Here is a 12,310-nt window from a genome sequence, read left to right as displayed (position 1 = left end):
GGCACAGAGAATGTTCATTGGTCATTGTCTGAACACTCAGACCCTGACCGATTAAAACTTTTCTTATATCTCAAAGACATGTCAAAAGTATTTTTAAAGGGACAGTGTCCATTTAAAATCTGCAGATTTTTAGCTGTGGAAAATCTGCAGCATATCTTCCCTTGTGTGAACTAAAGTGGCTGTTAGCTGAGTGTTAGTTGCTAGGATTTTACAATCGCTATTGTGAACTCAATATTATTCTATCTGTTACCAGGTGCGGTTATGGTTGTGATAATATATACCACATACTATGCAACTTCCTCTTCCCACTGGCCCCACTTTGATGTGATCTCATCATTTCTCGGTCAGTTCAGGTCTCAATGTTTTTGTCTTTGCAGAAAAGCATGCTGGGAGTGTAGATACAGCTGACCACAGCCAGGGATATTAGGCAAGGCCTACTTCACACTACTACTAAAGTACTAAAATACTGCACTTTGTTCTACTCCAACTGGAGCAACTAACTTTCCTTCTATATAATTCCAGGTTTTTTGTAGTGCTTGTATTTGCCTAAAACAGTGTTTCCCAAGTGTGGTCCTTAATTACCCCAAACAGGTTATGTTTTTTTTTAAAGGATTTTCTTAGTCTTTCACAGGTGATATACTTGTGGTCAGTGCATTAGGTATCACCACAATAATATAACCCATGAAAGACTAAGGAAGTTGTGGTATGGGGTGTGATGCAGGGCAGATGGAATTAACCCCCTGTATTTGTGACGCCAGGGCATGGTTTATCCTCAATACCACCCAAAGGTATGCCGCTGGATCATGGGCTAGGCACAGGGGGGGGGGGGGGCAATAATGATTCCGATGCCAAGTTATGGACAACGGTAGCTTTACTGAGGTTAGACAAGTGGAAAATTCTATACAGTTCAGCCGGGCCCACGGAGGTGACCAGTGACTTCAGAGACCTTAAGGGATTGCTGGCACTTGCAGTGGTTTTGGACAATTTAGTGGAGGCCACATTAACTTGACAATAGATGACAGTGACTGACTTGACTTGACTGGAGATAGACTAAGCTGTGACTTTATCTTACTTGTAGACTTGTAGCTTGTGGCTGCAGACTTGACTTGAGGCTCCTATGACTCCAGACATACTCTTAGGCTCGACTGCACCTCAGCAAAGACTCAGGAACTAAGAGAGAGAGAAGACTCCTCCCAGGGCTTTTATGGGGGAGACTCTGGTGGGGTCCCATTGGTCACCCTTAACCCCTTAAGGACGCAGGGTTTTTCCGTTTTTGCATTTTCCTTTTTTCCTCATCACCTTCTAAAAATCATAATGCTTTCAATTTTGCACATAAAAATCCATATGATGGCTTATTTTTTGCACCACCAATTCTACTTTGCAGTGAAATTAGTCATTTTACCCAAAAATCCACGGCAAAAGGAAAAATAAATTCATTGTGCGACAAAATTGAAGAAAAAATGTCATTTTGTAACTTTTGGGGGCTTCCGTTTCTACGCAGTGCATTTTTCGGAAAAAAATAACACCTTATCTTTATTCTGTAGGTCCATATGGTTAAAATGATACCCTACTTATATAGGTTGGGTATTGTCGTAATTCAGAAAAAAATCATAACTACATGCATGAAAATTTATATGTTAAAAATTCTCATCTTCTAACCCCTATAACTTTTAAATTTTTCCGTCTACGGGCTGGTAAGAGAACTCATTTTTTGCACCGTGTTCTGAAGTTTTTATCGGTACCATTTTTGTATTGATCAGACTTTTTGATCGCTTTTTATTCATTTTTTTCATGATATAGAAAGTGACCAAAAATACACTATTTTGGACTTTTGAATTTTTTTTTGAGCGTACGCCATTGACCGTGCGATTTAATTAATGATATATTTTTATAGTTCGGACATTTTCGCACGTGGCGATACCACATATGTTTATTTTTATTTACACTGTTTTTTATTTATGGGAAAAGGGGGGTGATTCAAACTTTTATTAGGGAAGGGGTTAAATGACCTTTGTTAACTTTTTTTTTCACTTTTTTTTTGCAGTGTTATAGGTCCCATAGGGACCTATAACACTGCACACACTGATCTTCTATGCTGATCCCTGCAAAGCCATAGCTTTGCACGGATCAGTCAGATAGTGGCTCGATTGCTCAAGACTGTAGCTCAGGATTGGATCAATCAATCGACGATCGGACGCCGCAGAGACAGGTAAGGAGACCTCCGCCTGCGTCCCAGCTGATCGGAACATCGCGATTTTATCGCGATGTCCCGATCAGACCGACTGAGCTGCCGGGAAGCTTTTACTTTCGCTTTCAGACGCGGCGGTCAACTTTGATCGCCACGTCTGAAGGGTTAACAGCGCGCGGCACAACGATCGATGCAGCGCGCTGTTAGCCCAGGGTCCCGGCTATCATTAGCAGCCGGGACCAACCTGGCGTGATGCGGGGTCACGGCGTGACCCCGTTTTAAACACCGGGACCGGGCGTAGGGCGTACAGGTACGCCCTACGTCCTTAAGGAGTTAAGTCACTTGGTCACTGATACCTCCTGGGTAACAATCACATGACAACTCACATGACAACTGATGATCACATGTTAAACTTTCTTGATACAACATTCTTATATACATGGGCCACCACAATATCCTTAAAGTATGACCTGTTGAGGGTCTTGAGGACGACGTTTAGGAAACACTGGCCTAGAGTGTTTGTGTATAAATAGGCAAATATACACACACTACTGTGCAGGTGGCAGGGACAAGCATACGTTCAGGTTACCATCAATGACCCCCAATGGTTTTATGATAGCACCAAGGTGGCCGGCACTGTTTTGGGGGCACTGAGGGGTGTTGTTAGGTTATATCTTTGGAAATCTTAAGAATGTTTTGCTTTTTCCTTCTGTAGACCATGGCCATTGGCCATAGACCATTTATGTATCTTTGACATCAATATAGAATCATCTATAAGTCCATGGAGCGTATATACAAAAAACTGATCAAACTAGTTCTGTCCCCTTCTCCTTTATTTAGTGTCCTCACAACAATGTTTTGTTGGATTCTAGGGCGGCAGCCTGCAGGGGGCAGTACGATGTGTGGTGAATTGAATATATATATGCTCATACTTTCTTTTATACCCTAGTTTCACATAGTACATCAGCACTTTTTGATGAAGTGTTTTCCAGGAGGCAAAGACTACTCTAAGGGTATAGGGTACATGACATGTATCCTAATGTCCATATTCTATTATAGATCAGCACTCCTCTGGAAATAAACCGAACAACAAACGACCGGGAAGGCCTAGCCTCATCTAGTAAGTAGCATCTTTATTTCTTTATTTTGTCATTCAAGTGCTATATATATATTTATCGCTTTACAACCTCAGAAGCCCATGAACCTGAATATATAATGTGGCATATTGTCTCAGTGTTTAACATTGTCGCCTTTATGTCTGACTTGGAGGACATCTGCCGAGTCTATATGGTTTGATGGGTTTTCCCCTAAAAACTCTGGTGTCCTCATTTACAACAGAGACCTACTTTTAGGGTAAATGGTTTCCTAAGAAACTCACCCTGGTGCACTGTATGGGCCTAATTTACTAAGCTTTAACTGACCAGTTTTTGTCGGGTTATTTTGGCGCAGAGTCTGCGCCAGTCTACGCCAGTTAGCGGCAGGAAAATCCATCAAACCCCAACATTGCACCGTGAAAAGCCGAAAAAGGGGCGTGATCTTCCGCACAGGGGTCGTGACCAGCCAATAAAGGGGCGTGGTTTCACAATCCGACCTATTTACTATGGAATTCACAGAAAATCCTGTGGATAAATGGCTGGAAATTTCCACCCAGTAAAAGCTGGTCAGAAAATGTTTTCCCTATATTAACCCCTTAAGGACCGGGGTTTTTTCCGTTTTTGCATTTTCGTTTTTTGCTCCTTGCCTTTAAAAAATCATAACTCTTACAATTTTGCACCTAAAAATCCATATGATGGCTTATTTTTTGCACCACCAATTCTACTTTGTAATGACGTCAGTCATTGTGCCCAAAAATCTACGGTGAAACGGGAAAAAAAATCATTGTGAGACAAAATTGAAAAAAAAAACGCCATTTTGTAACTTTTGGGGGCTTCCGTTTCTACGTAGTACATTTTTCGGTAAAAATGACACCTTACCTTTATTCTGTAGGTCCATATGATTAAAGTGATACCCTACTTATACAGGTTTGAATTTGTCGCACTTCTGGAAAAAATCATAACTTCATGCAGAAAAATTTATACGTTTAAAATTGTCATCTTCTGACCCCTATAACTTTGTTATTTTTCCGTGTATGGGGCGGTATGAGGGCTCATTTTTTGCGCCGTGATCTGAAGTTTTTAACGGTACCATTTTTGCATTGATAGGACTTATTGATCGCTTTTTATTCATTTTTTCATGATATAAAAAGTGACCAAAAATGCACTATTTTGGACTTTGGAATTTTTTTGCGTGCACGCCATTGACCGTGCGGTTTAATTAACGATATATTTTTATAATTTGGACATTTCCGCACGCGGCGATACCATTTATGTTTATTTTTATTTTTAATTACACTGTGTTTTTTCTTTTATGGGAAAAGGGGGGTGATTCAAACTTTTAATAGGGAAGGGGTTAAATGATGTTTATTCACTTTTTTTTTGCACTTTTTTTTTGCAGTGTTATAGGTCCCATAGGGACCTATAACACTGCACACACTGATCTTTTACATTGATCACTGGTTTCTCATAAGAAACCAGTGATCGATGATTCTGCCGCATGACTGCTCATACCTGGATCTCAGGCACTGAGCAGTCATTCGGCGATCGGACAGCGAGGAGGCAGGTAGGGGCCCTCCCGCTGTCCTGTCAGCTGTTCGGGATGCCGCGATTTCACCGCGGCTATCCCGAACAGCCCACTGAGCTAGCCGGCATGCTTTCGGTTTCACTTTAGACGCGGCGTTCAACTTTGAACGCCGCGTCTAAAGGGTTAATAGCGCGCGGCACAGCGATCAATGCCGCGCGCTATTAGCCGTTGTTAGAGGCCGGGCCCGAACCGCTATGACGCGGGGCCACGCCGTGGCCCCGCGTTATAGATCGGGAGTGGACACATGACGTTCCAGTACGTCATGTGTCCTTAAGGGGTTAATAGAGAGGAATCCTACAAGGCTGAAACTACATTTTCCATTAGTAAAAACCTGACACTCCTAGTAAATGAGGCCCAATGTGTGTATAAAAACACTAGGGGAGTTATTAATCATTGTGTTCTATTTCTTTTTTTGGTCTACATTTGCGAATTTCTTTTATTTTTTTGTACTAATTGTGGGGCTTTTTTTCTTTTTTTTCTTCAAAGTTCTAAAATCTGTCATTTTGACTTTTTGGTGTCTTACAGTGGTCACGGATTCATTATTTATTATTTATTATTATTTTGATTTTTGCGCAAACTTTTCCGCAACTGGCACAAAAAAGAAATAAAACGCAAATCTAGACCACCTCCTGAACAGGTCTAAAAAAGATTACTACTCCTGTCTGTTTGCCGAAAATAAAAAATAGAGAGATATATTTTTCAAGTTACAAAAAAGGAATGGTAAAGATGTAAGAAACAATAAGATTGTTACCAATGGCCACCATCTCACAATTACATGTGCCCAAGTTTTAAGAAATATCCAACAAAGTGATGATAACATAATTTAAGAAAAAAAAGTGAAAGGTAAAAAAATAAAAAAAATACCTGTTCAACTTAAACCTCTGTCTCTTGAACAATAAAGTTTTTTTTTCCTGGCCTGCGGCAAGGTAAACCACTATTCAGATGGGAGGGAGACTCTCTTTGCAGACCTTCTTTAAGACATTAATTTGCCTTAAAATTTAAACTAAAACAAATAAAGCCAAACACAGACAAACAAGCTCCTCAGAAGCATCATCTGGGTAGAGATCTGCGCAAAATTTATCATGGTCACTGCGACAATATGATACATTTGGAGCAGCAGCGCCAAAAAAAAAAAAAAAAAAAAGAATCTAGACAAACAACAAAAAGGATCTAGCCAAGATCATTATTGATAAATATCCCCTAAGGCTAGGTTCAGACTACGGAATTTCCAACAGAAATTCAGGCGTAAAATTTCCTTCAGAAATTCCGCTTGCTAAAATGTCTAGTGTAGTGAATGGTTTTCCGTTCACAAATTCACACTTCGGAATTTGTGAAGCGGAAAATCCGCTTAGTAAATCCGCTTAGAAATTTCCGCCTGAAGAAAGGTGGTGCTCTTCCTTCAGGCGGAATTCCTCGCGGAACACATTGCAGTCTATGGGAGACTGCAGTGTCCGCACAGTCCTAGCGCCGACTTATTCAGTCGGCGCAGGTGGAAATTTTCTGCCCTGAGATTCCGTAGTCTGAACCTAGCCTAAAGGTCCATTCACACGGCAGAATTTCCGCTTGTAGAATTCCAGCTCAGATTAAAGCCCATAGACTTCTATGGGATTCTGCACTCCCATTCACACTTCTGAATTTCCACTTGCGGAATTGCGCAAGCGGAAATTCAGAAGTGTGAATGGGAGTGTGGAATCCCATAGAAGCCTATGGGCTTTAATCTGAGGTGGAATTCTACAAGGGGACTTCCGCAATCGGAAATTCTGCCGTGTGAATAACCCTTAAGGTGCCCATACACCTTATACTAAAGTCTGCCTTCAGTTAACTGTCTGAGGTGTATCGGCGGCCTCCCGATTTTCCACCAACAGATGATTTCAGTGGAGACAAAGGTCAGGCGTGTTAGATATTTTTCTGCCCCACCCATTTGTTCTGGGAAAGATAAGCCAACACTAGAGCTGTCTGGCTGTAGCTTACCCCTCCCCATAGAGAATTTGAGGCTACAACATTTGCCCAATTCCCATTAAATTCAATGAGAATTGTATAACTTCCCAGTTTGCTTTTGGCTTTCCTGACGACCTCTGGTGGCCACAAACTGGCCAGAAAGACCAACTTAGGAGATGGCAATAGCCCTTTAGGTTTATTTTACTCTGTTTTTGTCTCTTATAGCAGTGGAAGCTGATGACATTCTCATAAGTAATGAAGGAGGAGTGGAGTGTGCCCTCAGCTATGCCAAAAACTGGTGTAAATATGTGCGGGAAGTGCTGGGGTACATTGAGAAGAAACTCAGCTATGGTATGTATCCATGATCTACTTGCAGAATTTCAGTAAACCAAAAATCTGTCATTCTGTTATCATATTGGATTTTCCTCTATAATCATCATTCTCTACATTTGTTTAACCCCATTTTTTGCTTTTCTATTCTGTCAATATGATGGGGTATGAATACGAGTCAGCTGGGATCCAACCTTTGGATCTCCACTATTGGGATAAACAAGGGGCCCTAAGTTCCCATTCTCTACTGGAGAACAGGCCCAGCATGCACTATCCCCCTCCATAAACTCTAGTTAGGGCATTGGAAATACTGAACACCCCCATTCGGCCCATCTATAGTTAAAGGGGTACTTGGTGGAAAACTATTATTTTCAAATCAACTGGTGCTAGAAAGTTATACAGACTTGTAAATTACTTCTATTAAAAAATCTTAATCCTTACAGTACTTATCAGCTGCTGTATGCTCCACAGGAAGTTGTGTAGTTCTTTCCAGTCTGACCACAGTGCTCTCTGCTGACACCTCTGTCCGTGTCAGGAACTGTCCAGAGCAGGAGAGGTTTGCTATGGGGATTTGCTCCTGTTCTGGACAGTTCCTGCACGGACAAATGTAGCAGCAGAGAGCAATGTGGCCAGAGGATTCTGGCAGCAGCTTACCCTTCCTCTCTCTTTATTAAGAACACATGAAAGCTCAGCTTAGCTTAGGGGTATCTTAAAGGGGTACTCCGGTGGAAAACTATTTTTGTGAATAACTTCTATTAAAAAAATCTTAATCCTTCCAGTACCTATCAGCTGCTGTATACTCCAGAGAAAGTTGTGTAGTTCTTTCCAGTCTGACCACAGTGCTCTCTAATGCCACCTTTGTCCATGCAGGAACTGTTCAGAGCAGGAGCAAATCCCCATAACAAACCTCTCCTGCTCTGGACAGTTCCTGACACAGACAGAGGTGGCAGCATAGAGCACTGTGGAAAGACTGGAAAGAATAACACAACTTCCTCTGTAGTGTACAACAGCTGATAAGTACTGGAAGGATTAAGATTTTTTATTAGAAGTTATTTACAAATCTGTTACACTTTTTGGTGAAATTTTTTTTTTCCACCGGAGTACCCCTTTAAGTCCAACCCTTGATGTCTAAACCTTCTCTGATCTGTCACCCACACAAGGCTCCACATACATGCAGAGTGGGCTCCGGTTGTAGAAAAGCCTTTGTTTGCTTGTTTTAGGCTGCCAAACAGTGGTTTCCAAACTGTGGCCTGGCAGATGGTGCAAAACTGCAACTTTCAGCATGGCAGACAGCCAACGACTGACCGGGCATTCTGGGTGTTGAAGTTTTGAACCATCTGCCAGGCCACAGTTTGGAAACCACTGTTGTAGAGTAAATTGTGGAAGGTGGGGCATCACTTTAACCCCAAATGCCTCTAATTTTACCGTATTTTACCAAATTATTAGGAAATTTAAGATATTCCGTCTCCATTTTAGTGATTCTCCTTCCTTGCAGAGTCCGAATTTGCCAAGAACATCATCCGATTGTGTGAATCTGCACGGAACAGCCTCACCCAACAGGTATGTCCCTTCCTTGGATTCCAGTGGGTAACAGGAGTGGGTTGGGTATTTGTGGCACAGTTCAGTACAATACATGCCAATGGGGCTTTACGGATTTTGTTTACATACAAAAATTTGCTAAAAAATTTAAAATATACTCGGCATTCCCTAGGTGTCTTGAGTATAAATCTCCTTCCAGGTTGCCGACACAGCTCCTATAAAGACCTATACAGTTTTGGATGTTGACTGGTCCTGCAGTCATATGTTACTCTCTGTCCTCCTACTGTGTATTTCGGTTGGGAAGTCGAGGGGTACTAAGATATTTATAGAGTTCCATATATTCATAAGTATCACATTTTGGGGAAACATACATCTTACTCAGTTTCTAGAAATCTGTTGCTTCCCTTTTTCTGCCTTCAGGCTTTCTGTAAATGTCCTTAAACCTTCTCAGTCCCCCCAAAATCTGTGTAGTGTAAAACAGTATTGACTATACAATGAGGAGGGGAGAGGAGGAAATGAAGCAGCAGGATATCTTCTTCATTTAAAGAGACTTAAATGGGCGCTATCATTAAAACTAATTTTGCTATTGCACTCCTTATGGTAAATAAAAATAAATCTTTCTAATGTATTTTGTTTAAAAAAATTAATTTCTATGTTTTATTTATGCTTAAAAAAGCTGCCACTAGGTGTCTCCATACTTGTCCAGAACACATTTCCCCCATCTCTTGCACAGACTTTGGACTGCTGTTGGTCTGGCAGAAGTCCAAAATCAGGAAATGCTGTGTGGAGTGCTGAGGGTGGGGGGGGGGGGGGGTGCAGCCTTAGCCGGTCATAGCTCATCTCACACTGAATAGCTCTGTGCTTTGTGTAGCAGAGTGAGGGAAGAAGTTCTCCCCTGTATGGCTTCAGATGATGTCACATCTGCTGGGGAACGTCCCTTCCCAGTCTGTGAATCTGACTGAGCAGAAAATACAGAGCAATATCAAGGTCGAAAACTAAAAAATTATAAAATAAAAGCAGGGGGTGGTTTATCATGATTGAGGCAGTGAACTGGGAGAATTATAAAATTTAACAAGATCATGACAGGTACTCTTAAAGTGAAAGAGCACTGTGGGTATGAATCCAAAGAATCCAAGGCCTGTCTACTGAGAGGTGTGACCTGACTAGGCATGAAGATAAAACTTTGAACCATTAAGATGGCTATGTTTAAAGGGGTATTCCAGGGAAAAAAATTATATATCAACTGGATCCAGAAAGTTAAACAGATTTGTAAATTATAATAATAACAAAGAAAAGGGGTCCGGCAACTCACGATCTAGACGCTAGCTGCTAACAGGCTTGAAGTCCGTCCAGTCCGGACGGACTTCAAGCCTGTTAGCAGCTAGCATCTAGACCGTGAGTTGCCGGACCCCTTTTCTTCGTTATTATTATTGTTTCGTTTGAATACCTCAGTCCTGGCACCACTGTCACACAGGATATTCAGTATGAACATGAACTACCACTACAGTCTGCTATTCGTGGGACCTCTATAATATATACTTTGCATTTTTATATACCGTTAGGTGCCACTGCCACTATCTTTTTCTACTTTACATAAGATTTGTAAATTACTTCTATTAAAAAAATCTTAATCCTTTCAATAATTATCAGCTGCTGAAGTTGAGTTGTTGTTTTCTGTCTGGCAACAGTGCTCTCTGCTGACATTTCTGCTTGTCTCGGGAACTACACAGAGTAGAAGAGGTTTGCTATGGGGATTTGCTTCTAAACTGGGCGGTTCATGAGACACGTGTCATCAGAGAGCACTTAGACAGAAATGTACAACTCATTTTCAGCAGCTCATAAGTACTGAAAGGATTAAGATTTTTTAATAGAAGTAATTTACAAATCTGTTTATCTTTCTGGAACCAGTTGATTTATAAAATAAAAAGTTTTTTCCTGGATAACCCCTTTAAGTAAGCATGAATAGTTGATGTTCTTACTTATAGGGGTTCTCGAGGGAAATCCATTTACAGTCAAATGTGCTGGCTGGGGTAAAGGAAAAAAAAAAGAAAAGTGTACTCACCTGCCCGGATCCCCCACCACCACTATTCTGATGGTGGCTGGTCTAATTGTGCAGTGCTTCCGAGTTTCAGCCTCAGCATAAGGAAGTGCCCCCTCAGCTAATCACTGCTCACAGAGGGGACCCACCTCAGCCAGTGATTGGCCGATCAGGCACTTCCTTTGTCAAAAGACCAGGAAGTGCTATGCAGTGGGATTGTTAAGGATGGTCCGAGGGTGAGGCTTTCAAATGTGATTGACTGTGCTGTTATATACTGCTAAGTGTCGACATAAGAAAATATACACCAGACAGGTTGTTGGTATGAACTCTCTCTTAGCAGGAAACTCAGCTGTTCCCCAAAAGAGTTCTGTTTAATCCAGGAAGTACATTTAGTTTTTACATTTGACAAAGAAGGAGGTTTAGTTATGACTTCTGAATCAGCATGTTACATTTTGATTGGTTGTTTGATTATTGCGTCCGTATATATTAGCATATCTAGTGTCCATTAATTTCTTGGCACAAGTTTCTCTACTGGGAAATTCCAGAGTTCTCTGTTCGTCAGATATTTTGTCTTTCTACTCCTGCATGGAGTCAACTCAAGGACTCCATCGTAGTCACGAGCAGATAGCAAGCTGATGTATATGGGTTAAGGGGTAGGTAAGAGATATATTTTTCCAGCAGCAATGGCATATTAGTATTAGTATATTGATCAGTCATCAGAAACATAAGGGTCATCCCTATCAGGATCAGGCACCATCAGAATGGCAACAGTCAGGGGATCGGAGTGATTGAGTACCTTTTTTTAATGCTTAACATGGGTTATTCTTTGATATACATATCATGTGGTCCCTCTGTGGTTGAACTATTACAGACATGCATGCCGCTACAACATGTCTACATCCCCCTCTTGGACCATGAAGCTCACACTGGAAATGTAGCCCTTGAAACAGTGGCCCTGCTTCAGATGAAAAAGTATTGTCAAGTGAGTACTTGGCCATTTTATCACTCTGTTCACTCTTTATTGTAAAGGACTAGTGTTGAGTACTAATATTCAAAATGTGAATTTTTACCGCGAATATCGGCACTTCGCGATTTCATGAATATTTAGAATATAGTGATATATATTCGTAAGGAAAAATGTTTATTTTAAATTTTTTTAATGCAAATTTAGGTGAATATTTAGGTGAAAGATATAATTGCGCATGCACACTATGCGAATTTCATTATCAATTTCCACATGAAAAAAAGAGAATGAAAATAGGCAATATGCAAATTTTGCAAACATAGGATTGATATTTGTCCATATATTCGCGAAATATTGCAAATTCGAATATGGCCTCTGCCGCTCATCACTATAAAGGACATAAGTATATTAAGATGTTCTGCCCACAATGTAGGTATGACAGATAAAGTACTTAATGACTATGTACATACCAATGCGGGTTTTTCTACCTATCTTTTTGGGCTCATGCGCACAACGTAGTCCTTATGGCTTAGGTTATGCTTTGAGAGAAGACTAATAATATAACATCCCATGGAATATGACAAAATGTTCTTTATTTTTGGAATGGACAGGAAAACCTCATAATGAAATGGAG

At 40.9% G+C, this 12,310-nt stretch overlaps 1 protein-coding gene across 3 annotated transcripts in view; it reads left to right on the top strand.

The window, feature by feature from the left end:
* Positions 1-12,310, top strand: part of GMIP (GEM interacting protein) — a 99,770-nt gene that overhangs the window by 55,716 nt on the left and 31,744 nt on the right. For all 3 annotated transcript variants that reach the window (XM_056570688.1, XM_056570689.1, XM_056570690.1), the window contains 4 exons: positions 3,248-3,308; positions 7,031-7,156; positions 8,631-8,695; positions 11,584-11,694. In XM_056570688.1, the coding sequence (XP_056426663.1) occupies positions 3,248-3,308; positions 7,031-7,156; positions 8,631-8,695; positions 11,584-11,694 (363 nt within the window). The remainder of the gene's footprint in view (positions 1-3,247; positions 3,309-7,030; positions 7,157-8,630; positions 8,696-11,583; positions 11,695-12,310) is intronic.

The sequence above is a fragment of the Hyla sarda genome, chromosome 4 (assembly GCF_029499605.1).
Source record: "Hyla sarda isolate aHylSar1 chromosome 4, aHylSar1.hap1, whole genome shotgun sequence".
Classification (NCBI taxonomy): Eukaryota; Metazoa; Chordata; class Amphibia; order Anura; family Hylidae; genus Hyla; species Hyla sarda.
This window is presented reverse-complemented; position numbering and strand designations above follow the sequence as displayed.